The sequence below is a fragment of the Phocoena sinus genome, chromosome 13 (genome assembly GCF_008692025.1).
Source record: "Phocoena sinus isolate mPhoSin1 chromosome 13, mPhoSin1.pri, whole genome shotgun sequence".
In the NCBI taxonomy this organism is placed as follows: Eukaryota; Metazoa; Chordata; class Mammalia; order Artiodactyla; family Phocoenidae; genus Phocoena; species Phocoena sinus.
The window spans coordinates 61,126,872-61,151,643 of NC_045775.1; the positions used below are offsets into that span (position 1 = coordinate 61,126,872).

General features: G+C 48.2%; 1 protein-coding gene across 26 annotated transcripts in view; it reads left to right on the plus strand.

Moving 5' to 3' along the window:
* DYSF (dysferlin) overlaps positions 1-24,772 on the plus strand; it is a 223,366-nt gene that overhangs the window by 143,332 nt on the left and 55,262 nt on the right. For 9 of the 26 annotated variants that reach the window (XM_032652808.1, XM_032652814.1, XM_032652819.1 and 6 more), the window contains 5 exons: positions 6,698-6,799; positions 6,918-7,079; positions 8,129-8,294; positions 8,723-8,799; positions 15,722-15,784. In XM_032652808.1, coding sequence (XP_032508699.1) covers positions 6,698-6,799; positions 6,918-7,079; positions 8,129-8,294; positions 8,723-8,799; positions 15,722-15,784 — 570 coding nt within the window. Of the gene's footprint in view, positions 1-4,031; positions 4,074-6,697; positions 6,800-6,917; positions 7,080-8,128; positions 8,295-8,722; positions 8,800-15,721; positions 15,785-24,772 lie in introns of all 26 variants that reach the window. The other 17 variants (XM_032652801.1, XM_032652810.1, XM_032652800.1 and 14 more) reach the window with 3 other exon arrangements.

Consider the following 24,772-nt stretch of genomic DNA (forward strand, 5'->3'; position numbering starts at 1 on the left):
AGAGCAGATGGAGGACAGTAGGGATGGCTTCCTGGAAGAGGTGACTCTGAGCTCTCTGTGGGGGTCCAGGTGGCAGTGCCTCGGGCTGGGGGGTGCGTGTCACCGCGTGGGGCCAGTTTGGTGGGCAACAAGATTTCCCCTCCCCCAGGCTGTTTGCCCACCTGGAGCATCCCTCTCCAGGGGCTCTTGGTTGGGAAGGGGGACTGTTGCATTGTGTCTTTGAGGCTTTGGTGTCTGGGAGACCTGGGTCCTAAACGGGTGGAGGGGAGGGTTTCTTTCCAGCTCCCAGCCTGTCTTTCTGTCTGTCACTTGCTGTTTCCCCTCTTCCTGAGCCTTTCTCTTCCCCTTGTCCAGCTCTCCCTTCGCATTTCCCTTTTCCTCTGTTTGCTCCTTGGCCCAGGCTCCCTCTCTCCCTCCTTCTCCCCGCCTCTTCTGAGCCCTCTGTCTCGTTTCTTTTCCTTTTTGTCTGGAGAACAAAGGCGGTCTGCGCTGCCAAGGGGAATGAGTTCAAAGAAACTGCAATTTTAGATTTCCTGAGAAATGGAGAGTGCACAGGCATGTGTGAGTGTGTGCAAATATGTACACTCACGAGAACATGCACACACACACACACACACACACACACACACACACAAACGGCAGAAGAGATGATGGCAGATTCCTTAATAATTGAGGGCTCCTAGGATGTGGAGCCTGTGTAGAGGAAGACCCCATCTGGGAACCCTTTAGGTGGGAGCAGGGGCTTATGGTCCTGAGCACCTAAGGGGGCGTGGTTCGGAGTATCACCCTTGGTTCTGATGCTCCTGTCATGCTCCGTGGAGGCATGCCCTGGTTGAAGGGAGAGCGTCCTCCGTGGCTTTTTTGCTGTGAGTTGGGGGCCAACCAGATGTCCCTCCGTCCCCTTCCTAATCCAGGCAACAGGCTATGGCTTTTAGTCTGAGATGTACATGAGGTACTCTCCTGCACCCCCAAATCCTCCAGAAGGAAAAATTTGGTGTTTTGCAATCAGGAGAATAAGCCCAGTGGTCCCCATCCCCCTATCCCTCCCCCAAGGCTTTAATTTAAAACACTGTTTTTCCTGGGAAGTGTAATTAGAGCAGTATGCGTTCCTAACGAGCTGGGTGGGGCAGGCAGACAGTGGAGCCCTCCCAGCCCGCCCGGCTGCGCCCACATGGAGCTCCCCGCGGATCTGGGATCTGAGTGTCCAGAGGGTCACCTGACCGTGCCCTGCTGTGTGGGGAGGGGGTCTGTGGGCTACTGGTGGCAACACTGACCTAGGTGGCCGGAGGGGCCTGCCCACACTTGCCCCAGCCCTGGGAATGCACGTCTGTCTAGTGTGGTGGCCCCTGGGACTGGGAGAGGAAGCCCCCCTCTCATGGCTCAGGGGCCTCAGTTCCCTGTGCTGAACTGGCCAGCAGGACGGATAGATGAAAGGAGGCAGGAGGTGGATTCTGCCTAAAGTGGGGAGAGAGCCTCATCTGTCCTTGTGTCCTTGTCCTCTTGGTCTGAGCTGTCTCGGTAAGCACCCTACACACCTGTAGAACCCCGTCAGTGTAGCAGCCCCACGTCTGCCCTGCATTCAGGGTGGGTGGGGAGGAACATGGAAGGCACGGACCCCATCATGGAAGGGGTCATCTTATTAGCCTTCTATTGTGTGGCTGCCCCTGAGGTCTGTGATCCTCGGAGTCCCCCGGCACACACGGGACAGTGAATCAGGATGTCCTGGCGGTGCTTTCAGTCTACACCCACCCCCTCCCAGCCTGGCAGTGCTGATAGGGGTCGCTGCAGCCCACCCCACTGAGGGTCACTGTCCTGGAAGGAGATATCATGCCTCTCAGATGGGCTGGACCAGAAAAAATTGAGAAACTTGGGCACAGGGGTGGCCATCGGGCTGGTGTCGCAGGACTCCCAAGCGTGATATGTGGGATACCAGTCAGGACCTTGGGCAACCAGAGCCCAGGGTTGCTTAATTAGAGGTAAAAGAAGTCAGAGAGTAGGGTTGTCAAGAGTTTCTGGAGTGGTTGGGGAGATTTTCTGGAGGATGTAGAGTTTGACCTAGGCCCTGAAAGATGTGGTAGATTCTGGAAGATGGCAAAGGAAGCCCATTCAAACAGAGGGAGGAATGAGCGGGCACGGGGAAAGGAGGGGCTGGTGAGGATGCAAGACTGACACAGGCAAGAGCGTTGGGAAGGTTGGGAGAGTGTTGGCGTCGGTTCTTTGTCCCCCATCCCCCTGTCCATTCGCCCTCTGCCATCCCTCCCTCCCTGCCTTCAATAATCTGTTCGTAAGCCTTTATTTATTGGACAGGGGATATAGCTCTTGTCCCCGTGTGCAGAATTGCTGCTTTCACAAGGGACACAGACAAATGAACACACAGGAATGAATGACCCAGCGTGATGTGTCTTTCAATGGGACAAGTTGCTCTGGGAACCGTGGGGTGCTTAACTTAAACCTGGGGCTCCAAGGAACACTTAAGTGGACATGAAGTCCACGTAGGAGGTAGCCAGATGAAGTGGGCAGAAGAGCCTTTCAGACAGAGGGACCAGTGAGCTCCAACCTCACAGGTAAAGAGAGTGTGGTGCCTCCTGCAACCTGCTGGCGTTCAGAAGTGGGGGTGCTGTTGAGCATGGCTGGGGAGGTGGCCCATCACTGCCTGGGGTCCCGGAGGGGAAAGTTGGTGGTGCGAGGCGAGACCAGAGAGGTCAACAGGAGCTAGAAGATGAGGGGCCTTGGAGGCTGCGTCACGGAGTTTGGACTTCATCCTGAGTGGGTGGGTTTTAAACAGAGTGGCATTCTTAGAAAGTCTTCCCTGGCTGCAGGGTACAGCATACATTCATTGGAAGGGGATGTGCAAAACCAGATGCAAGAGATCACTTAGGATGAAGCTGGTGAATCCAGGCAAGAGATGGTGGTGACCCAGACCCAGGAAAGAAGATGTGTGGGTGGGCCTGGGAGAGATTTAGGAGACAGAGCCCTAAGGCTTGGGGATCAATCCAGGGGAAGGAGAGTCGAGGGTGGTGTGGCGTTTTTGGCTTGGAGATCTGGGTGGACGGTGGGGCTGGATTCTGAGATGACATTTGAAGAGAGCAGGTTTTTGGCGGGGAGTTGGGATCTTAGAGAATCCAGTTTGGGACAAGCTCGGTGTGAGAGGCCAGGAGGACACATGGATGAAGTAGCGGTAAGGTTGGAATGTGAGTGTGGGGCTTAGGAGAGATGTTTGGGAGCGGAAAGCCTAGGGGAGGGCTGGGCAGAGGAGCAGCGGGGAGGCTGCCAGGGAGACACAGCCAGCGGAGGGTAGAGAGGGTGGAGGGGCCAGCGGTAAGGAGCTAGACAGACGGCTTTAGGAAGGAGGACGAGGTCAGCTGGCCAGATGCTGCTGAGGTAGGGAGAGAGATAGGCACCTGTGAGTTTCCTCTGGGTTGGCCTACAAGCAGGTTGTTGTTAATTTTGGAGAGAGAGGTTTCCAGGGAGGGGGTGCAAGGGGCGGAGCGAGTGCACTGGGCAGAGGGCTGTGTGGAAGCGGGGGAGAGGCAGGGGATGGAGGCAGCCTTTTTCAGGAAGAGAGAGAGGAGAGGGTGGCAGGCTGCAGGAGAGGACACAGAGAGAAGGTGTGGATGAGATACCGTCTCGAGACTGTCTTTAAATGCAAGGAAAGAATCCAGCAGATAGTGTCGAAAATTGCGCACTGGATGAGACCGGGTTAGGGAGCCAGAGCACATGGCAACGTAGATGCGCAGTGATAATGAGAGGTGCCTCCAGGCGGGGCGGGGCGCACAGTGGGGAGGGGGCAGAGGACTTGGTAGCAGCTGGCAGGTGTAGGGGAGCCCCTGCAGAGGCAGGGATTCTGGGGAATGGCAACAAGGTGCAGGGAGCAAGGATGTCCTGGGACCCCTGAGGACGGCATGGTGGATGGAGGTGGCCTTGGGATGAGACTGGGGGCCTTGTGCCTTATAAGCTGCCCTGCGGATGCGCCTCTAACCGCTGTCTCTGCTTGTCTCTCCCTCCTGCCGGCCGGGCCTGGCGCTCCACAGCTGTGTGCACCCGCCGTCTTCCTCCAGGGCCTCCTGCAAACGGTACTGGAGCCCAGTCTTCTCCAGGTTCTTGGTCCCTGTCTTCCTCTGTAAGCAGGTTCCTGTGGTGGGGAGCCTGCGCGTCTGCACAGAGAGAGGAATATCCTCACAGGGGACCTGGAGGAGCCCAGAGGGAAAGCGGGACGTGGAAGTGAGGGACAAAAAGGAACCAAAGGGACACTGCCCAGTGTCTGGGGACCTGGAGAGGGATGTTCTGGGGGAAGTATATTCATGAGTTTTCCTGGGTGATTTCAGGACAACATTGCAGCCCTATGAGAAAGGCTTGGTCTTTCTGCCTCCCCACCCAGGAGCCCGGGGCCGTTCCCTCCCTGACCTCTTCTATTTGTCCCTTTCGTCATGGGCTTTTGGCCCTGGGTCCACTGTGGGTTGGGCATCAGCCTTGAGCAGGCCACCAGCAGGCCTTCAGGCATAACCTTTTTCAAAAAGAGGCGACCCCTGCTGCACAGCTGTTGCAGTAAGGTGGCCTTGGAGTGCCAAGGTTGGACGCCAAGCCAGGCGTCCCCAGAGCAGCCAGGCCACCGCGGGCTCTGCCTCCAGCCTCCAGGGGCACCATTCATGTGGATTGTGACGTGCACAGCACCCCCTGGAGTTGTGCCCGTGGCAGCCCTGCTCATCACTCTTTCTCCTGATGGCGTCCGCTGCTCAGCCAGTCTAAAAATATCATGTCACCTGCATTGTGGGTCTGGAGGAAGATGATGAATTCCTTCACTCTGTGCTCTGGGGACGTAGGGATAGTTCTGAAGCCAGCGTTGTTTTGAGAGGTGCCTCTGATGGCTCAGCTCTGCTCAAGTCCCTGGGGGATCACCGACAACATGAGTGATGGAAACAGCGGCACCACCAACAATACAGTGACCATTTTAGTCACTGCTGTTTATTAAGCACCTTCTATGTGCCAGAAACCCTACATTTGTTCTCTTGTTAAATTCTCAGACCAATTGTGTAAGAGTTTCGTTATCCCGGATTTTCATGTGAGGGTACTGAGTCACAGAGGTTGAATAATTTGCCCGAGGTCAAATAGCTCAGGAGCTGCAGGGTTAAGACTAGGACCAGGGTCTGGTTTGATTCTAGAAATGAGCTTCGTACCACCACAGGTCACGAAGCGTAGCATCATCAGTGTGTCGTTGGCAGGAGTGACAGCTGGGATTGGCTGTGAAGTGGTGAGGCGGGAGGAAGCTGGTGTGTTTCAGTCCTCCAGCTGCTCCCACCATCTGCGTCAGAGCGTCTGTAGATGGATGCACCATCCTTTGAGAAGGAACCCAGAGCAAGTCACTTGGAGAATGAATCCAATGATTCCATTGTTTATTAATGCAATTACCTGAGGCAAGCTCTGTAAAGCACACAGCACAGCCCTTCTATTTATAGTTGACATTTCCTGAGTGTCAGGGCCTCCATGTATGGATGTGCAGGTTGTGCACTGCGGAAGAGCACTGGGTCTAAGGGGGTGCGATTTCCAGTGCAGACATCATGTATTTTAATTTATTATAACAATTTCCAGTAGGTGGCAGTAAAGTGTCTTGTTCTAATAAACTAGTAAACTATGATGATTTTCTGACGTGGAAGTTAAGAGTTTTAAGAAAGGGTCATCCTTCTCTAGTTGTCACAAAGGTGCCATGTGGGCTCCTATTGAGAGTTTACATGAACCAGGCACTCTTCTAAATGTTGTATTAACTTCTCCAAGCCTCACACTAACCTTTAGAGGTTGATAGTTTTGATAATTACTTTATAGATGAAGAAAATTGAGCCACAGAGAAATGAAATAACTTATTTTACTCAGTAAGTAGTGGAGTCAGGATCCATACCCAGAGCCCGTGTTTCTGACCACTGTCAGACTTGGTAGTTGCCTAATCCACAGTAATACCTGCCTCCATTGCCCCGCCTGCTTCCCTACGTATCTCTTCAGGACTCTTGCCCAAGTCTTTTTGGCAAACCCATAGCAGGTAGGGTTGACACAGGCCACGCTCATCTCTGGTCCGTGGTGTGAAGGAGCCTCCCCCGTAGGCCCTTTGGTGCCCGTGGTTGGTGGGCCTTGCTGTCCCCTTCTCCTATTTGTAAATACCCCTTCTGGCCCACAGTGCAAGCATTCTGTTCAGATGTGTCACACCTCAGGACAGGTGTGAGTTTGGGGCTGGAGATGGAACACCAGGGCGGTGGTAAGTTGGGAGGGTCTGAGCCAGGAGGCAGGAGAACCAGGCTAGCAGGAGGGCACGTGGTCCTCTCGGGACTGAGAGGGGCTGAAGTGGACGTGTCAGGTTGGACGGGGCAGTGCGTGTGTGTGCACGTGTGTGCACAAGTGTATGTGTGACAGGGACGGGGTCACCCTGAGTAGCTCGTTGGTGGGAGGAGGGGTGCCCCGGGGCTCATTTGAAACAGGATCACCTGAACCCTGGGCCAAGGTGCTAGAATTGTGATCCTGGAGAAGATGGTGCCTGAGAAACTGACTTTGCTCTCTCATTTCTGTCTGCCCGGTTGCCCACTTTTGTGTCCTCGCTGCTCTGTTTCTGTGTCTCTCCACATGTCCTTCTTTCCATCCCGTCTGTCCTCCTTTCTTGTCTTTCCGCCTTGGTCTCCCTCCTGCCTTTGCCTGCATTCTACCTGCTGCCCTGCAGTCGGAGGACACGGACCTACCCTATCCGCCACCCCAGAGGGAGGCCAACATCTACATGGTCCCCCAGAACATCAAGCCTGTTCTCCAGCGAACCGCCATCGAGGTGAGCCCACCCCCGTGGTGGGGTGGGGACTGTGGGCAGCCGGGCCCTTCCTCTTCCTGGCCCAGCCTTTCTGGGGCCTGGGGCCTTCCCAGCTGCTGTCCTCACTCCGTGCCCCCAGATCCTGGCGTGGGGCCTTCGGAACATGAAGAGCTACCAGCTGGCCAGCGTGTCCTCCCCGAGCCTGGTGGTGGAGTGCGGGGGCCAGACCGTGCAGTCCTGTGTCATCAAGAACCTCCGGAAGAACCCCAACTTTGACATCTGCACCCTCTTCATGGAAGTGGTGAGCCCGACCTCCCCGCCGTCCCCTTCCGGAGTCCTGGCGGTTAGAATTTCCTCGCGGCCCCAGGCGGCCTGGGGTCTGGCTCCCTGCGGGATTCTGAGTGGGTCACGGCATCGCTCCCACCTCACTGGAGAATGGGAGGAAATGCTCTCTCCTCCCTGGAGGAGTTGAAGCCTGCGAGCAGTGCAGAGGGGGCCAGCTCGGCCCCTCCTCCTCAGATCCTGAGTCCACGGAACTCCCAAGGACCCATCCGTGGCTGTTTCCCCTCTCAGGGCCGGCCTCAGCCCCACGGTGCTCCCTGCCAGGGCTCTGAGCTTCCAGGATTCCTCCAAACCTTCCAGGACCTGGTCCTCCCCCAGCCTGGGCCCCCGCAGAGGGGCTCACCCCCGCGGCCCTCAGGCCTCAGCTCTCCCAGCAACCTGGGTTGCCTGGGCCTAGTGACCAGAGTAAGGCAAGTCTGAGGAAAGGAAAATGGTTTGCAAGATGAAAGTACTATGGAAATTCCAGGCCCAGTGGCTGTCAACAGGAGCCTCCTCTTGGCTGAGCCAAAGCCGCCACCGAAGGAGAGCATATAAATTATTTCAAGTTGTGTTCAAAGTGCTTTTAGGGTTGGGGGGAGAAGAATCTGGGTCTGGAAGCCAACTCTTGAGTATCCACTTGGGGGGGGTCTGTCTGCGAGAAACGTTGAGTCCCGGGCCAACTTCTCCCTTCTTCCCTTCCCCGGCCAGTGAGGGTTCAGGGAAAGTAGACTTGTTTTAACTTTAGGCTGAGCTGGATGTGTTTGGAAGGTAAAACTGTGAGGGAAAAGTCGGCCTCTGCATACAGTGTTCAGGAGGCGGACAGAAGGGGCGTGTGGCTTCTGCTCCACTGGCCAGCTCCTGGGCTCGGCAAACCACCCGTTTGGATCGCTGGCTCTTGGGGGTTATGTGTGGGTTGAGAGCATTTTCTGCACCTTGGACTTGCCCTGGGAAGAAGGGCTCGCCTTCCTCTGAGACCTCCCAGAGATGGGGTCAGGCTGCTGCCCAGAGCTTCCCTCCCCCTCCACCCAGATGCTGCCCAGGGAGGAGCTCTACTGTCCCCCCGTCGTGATCAAGGTAATTGATAATCGCCAGTTTGGCCGCCGGCCTGTGGTGGGCCAGTGTACCATCCGCTCCCTGGAGAGCTTCCTGTGCGACCCTTACTCAGAGGAGAGTCCATCCCCACAGGGCGGCCCAGGTAGGGGCGGGGCTGTTGATGGGGGCGGGGAGGCAGAGGGGGCTGGGACAGGTGGACTTCCCAGCTTACCGGGCCCTGAATGAGATGACCGGAAGGACGGGTGGGAATCTCGTCTCCCTCAGGGCACCGTCTGGCCCTGGGCTGGGCCCACCAGGAGAGGTTGCGGGGGTGGATGCTGGGGTGGCGTGTGGTGCGGAAAAGGCCGAGGGAGAGGGAGATTCAGGCATCAGTGGGATGAAGAGGGAGCTAGAGGGAGAACTGGGGAGACGGGGAGCGTGACAGGATCCGGGAGAGGGAAGGATGGCTGGGAGGAAGAGGGAGACACGGAGTGAAAAGTGTGGCAAGACAGAGGGCCGAGTCTTGTGTCTCAGGAGGGGTGAGCCCCTGAGGGAGCCCCCTCTCAGGCCTGGACACTGCTCCCCCTACAGATGACGTGAGCTTACTCAGTCCTGGGGAAGATGTGCTGATTGACATCGACGACAAGGAGCCCCTCATCCCCATCCAGGTACGATGGGTCCCCGGGGACAGACACTGGCTCCTTCCAAGAGCTGGCTTGCTTGCCCTCTCCCTGCCCCTTGCCCTCCCTTCCTTATCACACGGCCTCCATAGGACACTCTCTCTGCAGCCTGGTGGCTGGACACCTTACAGATGGACGGCCCCAGTTAGGAGCTTTCAGTCTGGTTGGGAGCAGGTTGGGGGTTGCAGGGGAGACTGTGTGTGGTCTTCTGGTCAAGACCCAATCATTTCCCCCAAAGCATATGAGAAAAATGGCCCCACTACCTAGAGGGCTCTCTCCTGGAAATCACCCAGGAAATCAGGGTGGAAGGAGCGAACGAGAGAGAAGGAGGACAGGGTGGGGAGCGACCGGTAGCCTCTGGGGTGCCCCAGCCCCATCGCCTTACCCAGCTAGTGCCCTCCTTGGGGGGAGATTCATCTATGGGCTTGTGCTCTGTGGCACCTGGCAGGCAGCTTGAAGGATGGGTGTGTGTCCAAGCCAGTGGTCCCTCTCACCCCATTCCCTCCACCTGCAGGAGAGGAAGGGGGCCAGGAGAGGGGCCTTACTGCAAGGGTGTCCAACCCTGTCGGCAGGTAAGAGGCAGCCCCTGGCTATGTGCTCCACAACAGGGCGAGCTGGTGACCCAGATACCAGTGCCAAACAGCATGGCAAGAGGTCTGTGGCATCTCTTATTGAGGGGGGAAGCGCTCTCTTCACCTTGGGCCCTGAGGTGGCTCAGGGTCCTGTACGGCTGAGACCACCCAGTCCTTCCTGCAGTGGAGACGGAAAAAGACCTCACTGTGGGCACCAGCCTTGAATAGCTCTGTTCCAAGTTGTCACCGTCTGTTGCAGGTTGTCACCCTCCTCTCAGCTTCTCTTGATTCTGGCCGCACCCCTGGCACTTGGGGCTCCCAGAGCTTCTGGGCTGCCCGGAGGCAGAGCCTCCCAGCCTGTGTAGACGGTACTTGTGCTCAGGCCCACAACCTGTTCGTTCACTGGGGAGGGGGTGGCGTTTTGGGAGGGTTTTACTTTTTTCTGAACCATCAGTCAAATATTAGCCTTGAGAGCAAGAGAACAAACTTGGGTGTTGGGTTGGGCTCGGGATCCTCGAGACCCTCCCCGAGATGTGCTTACAGGGGCTTCCCTCTGACATTTAGGGCTGATTTCTGCTTCTTTCTCACGCGCTCATCTCTTTCACCTTTCTGCCACTTCCATGGGGACATTTCTGGTGTTCAGTCCTGGGCCTCGCTGCTGCTGAGACAAGAGCTTCATAGCTGCTTTATAGTTCTCTGGTGCTAAGCGTCCTCAGAAGCCCCCAGCTCTCCGTTTCTCCCGCCTCTATGGCTCTCCAGGGCCCCACCCCAGCACGCTTTCTGCTGGGAGCACCTTCTGGCCAGCTCCCAGTCATTCTTTAAGACTCAGCCCAGGTGTGGTCACCTCCTTCCAGGATTCTGCCTGGCTCCTCCACTTCTTCTGCAAGTCCTGTCTCTATCTTGGTCACTGCGCTTGCCTTAAGTCAGCAGCATCTTTCCTAGACTAGGCTCAGGGAAGTGACGAGGGCTCATTACTCTTTGTGTCCCCAGTGACCAGCACAGGGCCTGACTTAGAGGAGGCGTTCGAAGAAAGTCTGCCTGGGTGGATGGGTAGATGGATGGATGGATGGATGGATGGATGGATGAGTGGATGGATGCATAAGTAGAGGGGTGGCTGGGTCGATTACCTGCCTACTCTCTGTAGGGGTCTAAGGAGGAGCTTCTCTTGACTGGGGAAACCCAAATGGAAATTGCAAATACACAGAATTCAGCTACACTCAAGGCTAGTACCTTCTGGCCTGGGTGGGTGTTCGTAGCTGAATGAGGCAGCTACTTAGCCCCAAGCTCCGGGCGCCCAGTGCTGGCTCCCGCTTCCCCCACCCCCGTCAGCGGGCCGTCTGAGTCTGTGCAGGGAAGCGTAGAGCTTGCCCAGCAGGATTTCCGTTCTGTGTGTGCTGCCCTCAAAATGTCTACAGACTCAGATGGGGAGGGACTCTCTTGGGTCCTGCTGGCTACAAGCACAACCAGAGGCAGACGGTGCGGAGGCCCAGGCTGGACGTCCTTACAGCGTTGACATGAGTGAACCGGGGCCCGGGGTCTGAGCCAGAGCAGGGGCTGCACTCTTGGTGGGAGCATGCAGCTAGAGCTGCTGGCCGGGCAGAAGGCGGGGAGCTGAGGTTCGGGCTGGTGGAGGCATGCCCGCGCGGGGAGGGCCTGGGCTCACAGGACCTCGGAGGTCGGTAGGGAGAGGAGGAAGTGAGATCCGCCTGCTCTGGTGGGGGAGGTTTGGACCCTGCCCTCATCGAGCTCCCCGTCTGATGGAGGAGACATAACCCTATTCTCAAGGAGCCCCGAGGCCTGCAGGGAGATCAGTCCCAGTCTTCGGGAAGCCCTGTCCTGATGGGGTCTGCTGGGGGCTTGGGGAAAAAGCAATTTTGTATCGTGCTTTTCTCTGAGATCGTTGATCCGATCTGGCTGGCTCAGGAGATCCTTCCCTCACTCTGTCTTGCACATCTCCTGTGCAGGACTTGGGAGGACCGGGCATCTTGGGGCTGATCCAGGAGGCTGTGGGTTCCAGATCCAGTGGTTTTCCAGATAGTTCTGGCTGGGCTCTTGTCCCCTCGCCCCTTCCCCAGTGCAGATAGGATAGGGATGAGAAGGAGGGATGATAAGTCTGGCAGAACTTGGATTTTGCTGGCTCCTGTTTCTGCCGCCCGTGTCTCTAGGCCACCTGTATTGTTCCCCCCCATCATGCGGCCCCTATCGCTGTGCTCACCAGCTCTGGCTGTGGACCCAGCAGAAGGCTCCTCCCCGGCTCCAAATGCTCTCTTGCCACATTCGGCTTCTGTTTAAGTCCCTCCCGTCTCCTTGCTCAGTTGCCTCTTCTCTGCTGAAGAACCTTCTCACCATCGTCCGCCAGTTTCTGGGATGAGCTGCCACACACTAGAAAAAGATACCCCAGACTTTCCTGATGCCTGTGCCATTGGCTGACAACCACGGCCAAGCATTTCTCAGGTTTCTAGAAATGTTTCAGTGTCTGTCAAGAGTGGCCAGTTCTAGAGATGATCTGAAATGGATGTATGAGGCAGAACTGTCCACTTGGCCTTCTAGGGCTTGTAGGTGGGCACCTGTCTCTGGGAGTAGGGAGATGCCTGGCCTCCTGGACTCTTCTCTGTGGCGGGGGGCTGGGATGAGATCAACTCTCGCATAGCAACCCCACAGTGTATTCTTGGTCTGTGTGGCTGTCTTCGCGTAGATTTTAGAGCCGTAGTCTGGGGATGGTGGTAGGGTGGGTGTGTGCGGTGTGTGTGCACATGGGTGTGCATGAGAAGTGGGGTGGGGGGCTGGGAGCAGATATGTGCGCAAGCGTAGTGGTGGTGCTGCAAGCATCGTGGCCTTGACACCTAACTTGCTGAGGGCAGGCTGGGGGTTTCCTCCGAGAGGGGCACAGAGGTGTTTCCTTCTGTCTAGTGCTCTGCTTGAGATAAAGGATATATTCATTTTTCTCTGATTATAAATTGTCCATTATATAAAGTTTGGAAAATATAGAAAAATAATGAACAGATAGGTGTTGCCTCCAGGCAGGAGCACGCTGTGAATGAACTGCTCCCAACGTGGCCTCCTCTGTCCTTCCCTTCCCCCCAGGCTGCTCTCTCTGTCTCTGATTCTGCCTCTGAGTATGAATCAGGCTCTACTTTTACGTTTCAAACAAACTTGGGGCCTTTGTCGACTAGTCTGCTGGTTCTTGGCGTTCTCATGATGGAAATGGGAAGAGAAGCAGTGCAGGAACACACCCAGAGTGGGCTTCCCATCATTTCCTAGGGGGTCTTGAGGCTCATGTAGAGGTGGCACCCCCTGCCCATCCCACGCATCACCTACCTTCAGGTCAAGGGTGACGCTTGCCTATCATTCTGAGAGATCACCCTGGGTAGGGGTCTCCTCTTGAAGTCAGGCCGTGGGGTGGAGAACATGTGTGTGTTGAGGAGGGAGAAAGAGGAAGAGCGCTCTCGGGAAGTCTTCCCTCTGGCTGACAGAGGAGGGCTATGTTGCAGATCCAAATGAGATGAACAGAGTGATAGCAAAGCAATGAATGCTTGATTAGCAAGGACACCAAGATCTTGGACTCTGGGCCCTACAAGGTCAGCGTGGGCTAAGTCATCAGGAAAGCTTCTCCCAGGCGGCTGGCGAGAGGGGTTAGAACAGCAGAGGGGAGAGGAGGCCTTTCCTGGTGGGCAGAGGAGCTGGGGCAAAGGCTTGGTGGTGGGAGGTGTGTGTGTGTGTGTGTGTGTGTGTGTGTGTTGACAGCATGTGTGTTGACTGCATGTGTTTGATGGTGTACTGTGTGTGTGTTGACAGCATGCGTGTTGATCGCATGTGTTTGATGGTATACTGTGTGTGTGTTGACAGCATGTGTGTTGATCGCATGTGTTTGATGGTGTACGTGTGTGTGTGTTGACAGCATGCGTGTTGATCGCATGTGTTTGATGGTGTACTGTGTGTGTGTGTTGACAGCATGTGTGTTGATCGCATGTGTTTGATGGTGTACTGTGTGTGTGTGTTGACAGCATGCGTGTTGATCGCATGTGTTTGATGGTGTATTGTGTGTGTGTTGACAGCATGCGTGGTTGATCGCATGTGTTTGATGGTGTACTGTGTGTGTTGACAGCATGTGTGTTGATTGCATGTGTTTGATGGTGTACTGTGTGTGTGTGTTGACAGCATGCGTGTTGATCGCATGTGTTTGATGGTGTACTGTGTGTGTGTGTTGACAGCATGTGTGTTGATCACATGTGTTTGATGGTGTACGTGTGTGTGTGTTGACAGCATGTGTGTTGATCGCATGTGTTTGATGGTGTACTGTGTGTGTGTGTTGACAGCATGCGTGTTGATCGCATGTGTTTGATGGTGTACTGTGTGTGTGTTGACAGCATGTGTGTTGATCGCATGTGTTTGATGGTGTACTGTGTGTGTGTGTTGACAGCATGTGTGTTGATCGCATGTGTTTGATGGTGTACTGTGTGTGTGTGTTGACAGCATGTGTGTTGATCGCATGTGTTTGATGGTGTACTGTGTGTGTGTTGACAGCATGTGTGTTGATCGCATGTGTTTGATGGTGTACTGTGTGTGTGTGTTGACAGCATGCGTGTTGATCGCATGTGTTTGGTGGTTTACTCTGTGTGTGTGTGTTGACAGCATGCGTGTTGATCGCATGTGTTTGATGGTGTACTGTGTGTGTGTGTTGATCGCATGTGTTTGGTGGTTTACTCTGTGTGTGTGTGTTGACAGCATGTGTGTTGATCGCATGTGTTTGATGGTGCACCGAGTGTGTGTGTGTGTGTGTGTGTGTGTGTGTGTGTGTCTGATGGGCCCGGGAGGCTGTAGGGGAAACTCAGGCTAGTGTGCAGGAAGCATCAGGAGGCCTGCTCCCCACACCCGTGGGGTGGGGTGGGGTGGGGTGCTGGGGCCAGCTGCTCCCCGGCTCCCAGCTCGGGCTAATTTTGAGCCACCTGCTCCGGTTTTAGTCTCTGGGACGCCGTGAAGGTGGGAACGTGCTCCCAGAACTGGAGCGGCAAATTATGTCCAAATCCCAAAGGGGAACATGTAATTTCGGAAGCTGGCCCAGACCTTTGGAGCACTATGTTTAGCTTTATTTTTTCTCCCTCTTGCACTGGTGAACTGCCGGTTTCCCTCTCACCTTTCTAAAAACGAACTATATTAAAAATAACAATAAGGCTTCTGTGAGGTTCAGGATGAGAACAAGAGGGGCAGAGCTACTGCCTGGCTGGGCCAGTCTCTGGGCAGCTGGGGGCTTCACGTGGAGTTCATCTGGTCGATTCCAAGGGCTTGGCCTCCTGGGGAGTCTCCCAGAGCCCCCTGCCCCAGACTCAAAGGAAGAGAGGGTCCCGCTGGTCTGCTCATCCCTCCACCATATCCCCCAAGCCTGCCTTCCTGGACCGTTTGCTCTCTCTTAAACTGGCAGTGCTGCTTTATTCCTCTACCCTTCACACTTGCTGTCTCCTCTGCCTAGAAGGCATCTCCTGGCCTCATCCACCTAGACTGGTACTCGTCCACCCACAGCTCCATCACCTCCTCTGGCACTATTGTAGCGGCCCCTGAAAAAGTCACCCTACCTTCAGTCCTGACCCCAACAAGGCCCTCCTGGACCCTGCACCCTATAAATTATGGATTCATGGTACTAGGAGATTGCAGGCAAGGATCTGATGCCAGAAAAGAATGCAGCAAGGTTTCTGTAGTATAGGGGTGGTGTGTTTATGAGACTCTTAAAGCTCCCCTGGTTTTGGGGAAGCCACACGTTGCCCTGGTTTTTGTCCTTGAGGACAGAAGACTCAGAAACCTGCATTGGTTTAGGAATAGTGCCCAAGCAGGGGTTGGTGTGACTCAGTTGTTAGAAGAAACCACCAGGGATGATGGGGAGCTTGGAGTATGTCTGAGGTCAGGAAGTTTGAAAGGCAGGGAGGGCATGTGAGAGTGGCATGGAGTCAGTGGTGCCAAGGGCGGTGAGAAAGCAGGCATGAGACAGGTATTGGCTGAGCCCCTCCCACGTGCCTCACCTTGTCCTAGGTGCGCATGGCCTTCACGTCATCCATACTCGCTGCTGCTCTGTGACAACACACGGCTTTGTTCCCATTCTCCAGATGGAGATGCTGACTCAGAGAGGTCAGGGGGCTCGTCCAAGGTCACATAGCTGGTAAAGCAATGAGGCCAGGATTTGAAGCCACACTTGTCCAACTCCAAAGCACACGTTTCTCCCACAACTTTTGCAGCCTCCCTGGAGAGAGAGCACAGGGTGCCTGGTTGGAGAGCTCTACTTCCTCAGGATCATGCAGTTTTCCCTGGTTTCTCTAATCCTGTTGCTAACCAGCGTGTTTAATTTGTAGCTTGCAGATGGTCTGTCGGGCTTCGCCCCCACTAACATGGCGTCTTCTCCATCCAGTCGTCATGTATGTATTGTTTACCTACTTGTGGGCACCTTGAATTTCCCGGGGGGGGCTGAGTGGGGGTAAGGAGTTAGGAAGGGAACAGAGGAGGTGGGGATGGGAGGGGAAGAAAGGAGTTTTCTGAGCCCTGGCAGAAAACAGTTACCTGTCCTGTGCAGTGATGGAGGGGTAGGGAGAAAACTGAGGGAAGATTTGCAGAAACAGACATCCCTGAATTATCTCTCGGTGCATCCTGGGATTTACCTTAATCCTATTTCCCTGCATGGGGTAGCATGGGCCAGTGGAAACAGGGAAGTCTCTAGACCCTGACCGCTGGGACGTGGGACACAAGCGGCCTCTATGGGCAAAGGCAGATTGATTTTCTCTACTCCTCCCAGAGGCATGAAACGTGTGTGACTGCAGAAACCTGGCTGTCCCCAGCAGATTCTGAGAGCTCTGCTGGGGCCCACAGTTCACTCCTTCATTTGCCAGGAGGAATACTTCTGTCCTCCTGGGCTGATTCCTTAGGTATTATCTTTATGGGTCGAGGGTCCTTCAACATGCACTCATGAAGTCAAGGGGAGCCCCAGACTTGTAGGGGGGTCATAAGAGATAGGACTTGCTGAAAGTTAAACTCCATTCATGGTGCCAAGAGGAGGCATTGCTGTGTTGGGTGTTTTATGGCTTCTAGGCAGAGGCACTCTACATTTTAAATGTTTTCTGATTTATCTATTGTAGAAAATATAGAAAACACAAAAAAGTGTAAGGCAGAAAGTTAAAACCACCTGTGTTCCTACCAGTTGGAGATAAGCACTGTTAAGACTTTGATGTGCCTACATTTTTAGATATCTCTTATGCACATGTGCATACTTTTATTTTTTACAAAATCAAGATCATATTGTACTTTTAAAAAAATCTGCATTTTCTTGTACTTAAAATGTATTATAAATGTTTTTCCATGTCTTTATATTCTTTAAAAAATGGTTGCATGTCATGCTGTTGTATGGACATCCATAAACTATTCCCCTGTCATTGGACATTTCATTTCTTAATTTGTATGGACATCCATAAACTGTTGCTTGGACATCCTGTTGTATGGACATCCATAAACTATTCCCCTATCATTGGACATTTCATTTCTTAATTTCCACTATTGTCTTATTTTTTGTCCCTTAGAGGAGTTATTTTTAGTTTACTTTAAATAGGTCTAGTCCATTTCTTGTTAAGTTTATTCCTAGGCATTTTATAGTGTTTGTTGCTGTCTGAATGGAATATCTTTTTTTTTCTTATGACTTTGTATAACTAGCTATTGCTAGAATATAGAAAAACAATATTTTTGTATATTTACTTTGAAGCAGACTCTTTGTTAAGTACCTTTATTACTTCTGACAGTGGTTAATTGATTCGGTTGAGTTTTTCAGGTAGATAAGATTGTCTTCTTCAAACAATAATAAACATGTCATTTTCTAATAGTTATACCTTATTCCTTTTTCCAGAATGACGTTTGATAATGGAGTTGCTAGTGAGCAAACTTATTTAGTTACTGATTCTAATGAGAAGGTCTCTGTCATTTTTCCATTATGATAATGATTGGTAGTTTCGGATAGATATTCTTGATTTTGTCAGGTTGTGTCCTGTATTATTAGTTTATTAATAACTTAAAATTAGATATGGAAGTTTAATATTGGGCTGGCCAGAAAGTTCGTTCGGGTTTTCCCATAACATCTTATGGCCAACCGATATTATCCAATGGCATTTGGCATTTATCAAGATGATCATTTTGTTTTCCATTGTCTGTTTTATATATATATATTTTATGTTTATATATATATATATATATACACATACACACACACACTCATATATATGTATGTATAATTGTCCTGCATTCCTGGGGTAAACCCAAATGAGTCAATTGGTCATGGTATTATAGTTGACTACAATTGAAGTCCTCTTATGCAGTCCATCAAGATAGGTAGTTGGTTGGCTAATTAAAGTCGGTTAAATAGGGACTCATTAAAAGTCAAATATAAGTACCACGAACATTTCTTTTTGATCATATCCATGTATCTTCATTTGACAATCATTTGACATGTGCCAAGACCTCTTTGAATTTGGATCTGCTATTCAAATGTCATGTTGTCTTTCCATAATAACCACATTCATAATGCATTAGCTATGATTTTTCCTTTAGGTTTATTAATGTTTGATGAGCTCTTAATGATAGCTGCAAAAGAATCTGAACATGGAGTTTTTTTAACATTTCAGATCCCCCTCACCTTTTTGTCCACCTCACTCATACTTCATTTTCATAATTAAAAAAAATCAACATTAAGTTCATTTTCATAGATAAAATGCCCTTTCTTTTTAAATTCAAATTTTATATATTTTTATAATATTTACTTATTGATCTAATTACTGTATTAGTACAACTGGCATAAACAGATTTGGGAACAAACAATGAACTCTTGGTAAACATACAGCTCATCTGCTGGGAGCTGCAGTGGATAAATTAGATTAGCTGCAGGCTTGCACCTGCTCTGGACCTTAGATCGTTAGCAGAGAGAATGGGTAGCATTTGTTAATCCTGGTTAAGGGGAAGTTTGTAAGGATAACTTCTAGTATATATTACTGAGTTAGATTTGTTATTATTTATATGGGATTTTTGCATCTTTACTAATAAGTATTACTTTTAGGTTGTCTTTGTTAGGTTTTGATATCAAGGTTATAATAGTTTTATAAAATATTTTTTGAAGTGTACTCTCATTTCCTGTGCTCTTGAACAGTCTCTGTGGCAGGAGAATGATTGTTTAAAGGTTTGAAAATACATGAGAGCCATTCTTTATGCATATGAATTATGCAAGTTGAAAATTACATGATATAAACATTTTAATAGTCTTGCTTTATGTATAAAATGTGTAATACCGTGAATCAATCTACATTTAAAAAATGATTAACAGTCATGAAATTTAAAAGGTGGTGGCCAAATGAATTGTATTTATGATTTAGCTGGTAAACAGGATACCCATCATCTTTTTTTGAAAATGGTGTTATATGATGTGAGCTTTGAATTTTAGAAGATCTTCAGGAATGCATACCTTATACAATTGAATAAGATGCATCTGCTCTGTACCCATTTGTAAGACTGGGCCTAGCACCATCTTTGGGAGGGGATTCTTTGATCATTTTCTACTTCTTCAGTCAATTTAGTGCCTTAGATGTCTTCAGATATTGCCTATTACATTAGTATAGATTTATACATATTACTATAATAAAAGAAAATCCTTCTGTATCTGTTCTGTTTTTTATCCTCGTTTCTAATTTTGTAATTTATGTTTATTGTTTGTTTGTTTTTTAACTTCATTAGGCTTAATAGCATTTCATAAATTTTATGGTTGTTTTTCATCCAAAGAACCAGCTCTTTAAATTTTTTTGATTCTTCTGTGTACTTTTTTTCCGTGTTTTTTTTTTTTTTTTGGCGGTACGTGGGCCTCTCACCACTGTGGCCTCACCCGCCGCGGAGCACAGACTCCGGACACGCAGGCCCAGTGGCCATGGCTCACGGGTGCAGCCACTCTGCAGCATGCGGGATCCTCCTGGATCAGGACACGAATCTGCGTCCTCCACACCGGCAGGCAGACTCCCAACCACTGCGCCGCCACCAGGGAAGCCCTTCTGTGTACTTTTAGTTTCTTTTTCTTTTTTATTATTTCCTTTTCTTGTCTGATTGCACTGACTGGGACCACAAGTTTAATATTCCATGTAACTGATAATAGTATTCTTATCTGCTCTAATTTAAAATGGAATATATTTTTTTGAATTTTATTTTATTTATTTATTTTATACAGCAGGTTCTTATTAGTTATCTATTTTATATATATTAGTGTATATATTTCAGTCCTAATCTCCCAATTCATCCCACCACCACCACCTCCCTCCTCCCCCCGCACTTTCCTCCCTTGGTGTCCATGTTTGTTCTCTACATCTGTGTCTCTATTTCTGCCCTGCAAACCGGTTCATCTGTACCATTTTTCTGGATTCCACATGTATGCATTAATATACAATATTTGTTTTTCTCTTTCTGACTTAGTTCACTCTGTATGACAGTCTCTAGGTCCATCCACATCTCTACAAATGACCCAATTTCATTCCTTTTTATGGCTGAGTAATGTTCCATTGTATATATGTACCACATCTTCTTTATCCATAAAATAGAATATTTTTATGTTCCACCACTGAGTATGAAATTTATCAGGTGAGTGATTACTAGCTAGCTAGGAGTTTTTATCATGAATGATGTTAAATTTTATTCAGTGTTCTTTATGGATCTGTTGAGGTGATCATATGATTTTTCTCCTTTAATCTGTTAATGTGGTGAATTACATTAATAGATTTTTTTTTTTTAGATGTTGGGGGTAGGAGGTTATTAATTAATTAATTTATTTTTGCTGTATTGGGTCTTCGTTTCTGTGTGAGGGCTTTCTCTAGTTGTGGCAAGCGGGGGCCACTCTTCATCGCGGTGCGCGGGTCTCTCACTATTGCGGCCTCTTTTGTTGTGGAGCACAGGCTCCAGACGCGCAGGCTCAGTAGTTGTGGCTCACGGGCCTAGTCGCTCCGCGGCATGTGGGATCCTCCCAGACCAGGGCTCGAACCTGTGTCCCCCACATTAGCGGCAGATTCTCAACCACTGCGCAACCAGGGAAGCCCCCATTAATAGATTTTTTTAAATGCTGAAACAACTTTGCAGTTCTGAAACTATCTATCCTGGTCATGTTACATTGTCTTTTTTCTGCATTGTTGGGTTCAGTTTGCAAATGTTTACTTTAGGAATTTTTTTACATCAATCTTTATGAGTGATAATGGCCTGGAGTTTCTTTTTCTGATACTGTTCTTTTCAGGTTTTGGTATCTAGGTAAAATTAATCTTATAAAATGACTTGGGGCATATTTTCTCTTTTTCTAGTCTCTGAATAAATGATAAAAGCTTGACATTATCTGTTGCCTGAAGGTTTGGTAGATTCATTTGTAAAACTGTCTAGACTTAGCATTCTTCTTGGGGATATTTTAAACTGCTGATAAAAATTTTAAAAATGTTTATAGGACCTTTGAGATTTTCTGTTTCTACGTGAGTCGTTTTTGGTGATTTATATTTTATAGGAATTTATCCATTTCTTGCTAAAAATTATTGACATAGTGTTTTTCATAATAACCTCTTACTGTTTTGAAAAATTTTCTTCTTCTATTTATGTTCCCTTTCATTCCTAAGGTTATATTTTATTATTCTTGCCAAAATTTGTCAGATCTGTAAAAGTCTTTTCAGAGAACCAATTTTTATGTCTGTTGATTTAGCTCTATTGTTTCCGTGTTTTCTAGTTTCTAGTTCTTTTCTTTATTATCTTCTTCCTTTGAGTTTTAGAGAGCTTGTTATATTTTTAACCTCTTAAGAGCTATGCCTAGTTCATCAATTTTCAAACTTTCCTCTTTTCAAATGTAAGCATTTAAGGCTATAGCATTCCCTCGAAGTACTGCTTTTTGCATCCCACAGGTTTTGGTAAGTGGTATTTTTGTTGTTTTTTAGTCCTGAGTATTTTCTGATTTCTGTCATATTTCTTTTTGACACCTGAATTGTTTAAAAGTATGTTTTAGAAATTCCTAACTTGTGTTTTAAGTTATCTTTTTATCGGTTTCTAGCTTAACAGTACTATGGTTCAGAGAATGTGGTCTGTGTGCAGTATTTCTTGACACTTGCTTTATGGCCTAGTACAGGGTCAATTTTTGTAATGATCTTGTGTGTGCTTGAAAAGAATGTGTATTCTCCCAATGTGTTTTACATATAGCATGTCCATTTAGATCAGACTTGTTAATTGTGTTATTCAAATCTATTTTCTTGTGATTTTATTTTGTGTGGTTTATCAATTTTTGAGATATTAAAACATCCTGCTTTGATGTGATGTTTGTTCTTCCTTGTTATTTCTGCCTACTTTTCCTTTATATATTTGAGGCTGTGTTATTAGGCACAAACAACTGTAGATTTCTTATATCTTCCTAGAGAATTGAATCTTTTAATGATATATAGTAAACCCCCACTCCTTGCCTTTTAAAATCTCTACTAATGAGTTTTGCCTTAAAGTCTGTTTTGTCTCATGTTAACATAGCTATACCATATTCTCTTGCTTGGTGTTTTCCTAGTATATCTTTTTCTTTTTACTTTCAACTCTTCTGTGATTTTATGTTTTAGGTGTCTCTCTGATGAAAAGGAAATAGATGGAGTCTGGTTTTTTTAAATACATTCTGACATAAGCTCTTAATTAGAGAGTTGGACAGTCTAATATATTAATTGTGTCTTACTGATATATTTGGATTTATTTCTGCCATTTTATTCTACTGTCCAGCCCTTTTCTTTTTTTCCTCTTTTTAAAATATTTTTGGATTGAAAGATTCACCTGCCCCCACCCCCCGCCCCCGTCTTTTCATTCGTTTTTCCCTTTTCAGTTTCAAAGCTATACATTGTTTCTGTTCCTTCAGGGATTAGTATAGAAACTTTAACATGTATATTCAATTTAGCAAAGTCTAAATTTAATGGGTATTTATAGCCTCCTCCAAAATATTACAAGGAACTTTGGATGCTTTAATTCCAGTCACTTACCAATTTACAAACTTTTGTTCAATATTTTAGCTCTACCTCTATAAATGACACTTTTAAAGCAATATTATTTTTTAAGTAATTGATTTTTCTTTTAGCTATGCCCACATTGACTGTTTTGTTTTGTAGACCAGTCTTCCTTCTCCTGAGATCATCTTTATTCCTGAAGTAGAGCCTATAGAAATTCCTGTAATTGGGATCAATTCATTATAAACATTCTCACTTATTTTTTCTATTAAATTTTTTTTTATTGCAGTATAGTTGCTTTACGACGTTGTGTTAGTTTCTGCTGTACAGCAAAGTGAATCAGTTATATATATACATGTGTCCCCTCTTTTTTAGATTTCCTTCCCATTTAGGTCACCATAGAGCTTTGAGTAGAGTTCCCTGTGCTATATAGTAGGTTCTCATTAGTTGTCTGTTTTATAGATAGAAGTGTGTATATGTCAATCCCAATCTCCCAATTCATCCCACCCCCCCTTCCCCCTTTGATATCCATAAATTTGTTCTCTACATCTGTGTCTCTATTTCTGCTTTGCAAATAAGTTCATATGTACCATTTTTCTAGCAGTATTATATGATACTTGTTTTTCTCTTTCTGACTTACTTCACTCTGTATGAAAATCTCTAAGTCTATCCACATCTCTGCAAATGACACTATTTCATTCCTTTTATGGCTGAATAATATTCCATTGTATAAATGTACCACATCGTTTTTTTTAAGTATGTACATTGTTTATTTAGACATAATGTTATTTCACACTTAATATACTACAACATAGTGTAAACATAACTTTTATATGCATTTGGAGACCAAAAAAATTCATGTGACTCTATTACGATATTTGGTTTATAGAGATGGTCTGGAACCAAACTCTCAATATGTTCATATGCCTGGATTTAGAAAGAGAATGTTCTATTGTTTCACTAGTTTGTTCATCATTTCTGAAAGGTTACCTTAGGATGCAAATAACCCATTAATTCAGTCAATCAAACAATATTTATTAAACACCAAATATACACAGGTACCATTCTGGGCATGAAATACTAAAGTGTGTAAAACAGCATCTATGTCTTCAATGAGGCTTTAATCTCTTGGAATTTCAAGAAGTGATAGCACTAAGAAGAAGATAAAATGTGGAAATGCCATTCAGAGTGAGTGAGGGGGTTGCTTTAACTAAGGTAGTCACTTTGCCGTTACATTTTGATTGTTACTTGAATGATGAGTAGGAGGCAGATATGTGGATAAGGAAAAGCTGATGTCAAAATCCTGAGATGGAAAGGAGCTGACTGTCTAAGAGGCAGAAAAGCCAACATGGCTCGGAGTAGGGAACAAAGGGGAGAGTGAGGAGCAGGGGAATGAGTGCATGGGCACTTCAAGGACAGTGGATTTTTTATCTGGTTATAAAGAGAAGGCCTTGGGTGACTTTAAACTGAGGTATGTCCGGTTCTGAATCACGCTTTACAAAGTCCACTTTGGCTTCTGTATGCAGGATGGACTATAAAGGATGCAAGAGTTCTCAGGAGCACCTGACGTCCCTACTTAAAGATATGTTCTTCTAGAAGACCAATTTAGAGGCTGTTGCCATAGTTGGGGTAAAAAATGATAGTTGAACAGTATTAGTGGCAGGATATGTTTTAGAGATAGAACTTGTAGATCCTACCGATGAATTAGATGAATTAGAAGAAATCAAGGATGGTTCTTTAAGTTTGAAGCCTGAGCAACTGGATGGATAGGATGATACCATAACTGAGATTGGGAAAATCTGTGGGGAAGTGAATTAGGAGGGCAGGCAGAGAAATTCAAAGCTCTATTTTGTCCAGTCCAGTTTAAGATGCCTGTTAGACTTCAAAAAGATATATCAAGAAGGCAGTTGGATATCTGCAGTGAGAAATGTCAGTTGAGTTGTTCAGTGCTTTACATTTCAATCTCATTCCTGCCACTCAGAAGCTAGATATCTTTGGTTGACTTAGTTAACTTTCTGAGCTTCTATTCCTTCATTTAAAATTGGCATAATGATAATAAATAAAGTAATATTTAATCCCAAGTCTCCCGAATCCTAGTCCAAGACTCTTCACTCCACAATTCCCTTATTCTCCAGCTACTCATTTGCTGCCATTGTTTGGACATTCTTAGATCGTGTAACAGTTGGCAATGCCGTCACTTTGTTTAATTTTTTTCCAATTTTTTCCCACATCTTCTTTATCCATTCCTCTGTTGATGGACATTTTGCTTCCATGTCCTGGCTGTTGTAAATAGTGCTGCAATGAACATTGGCATGCATGTATCTTTTTGAATTATGGTTTTCTCCAGGTATATGCCCAGGAGTGGGATTACTGGGTCATATGGTGGTTCTATTTTTAGTTTTT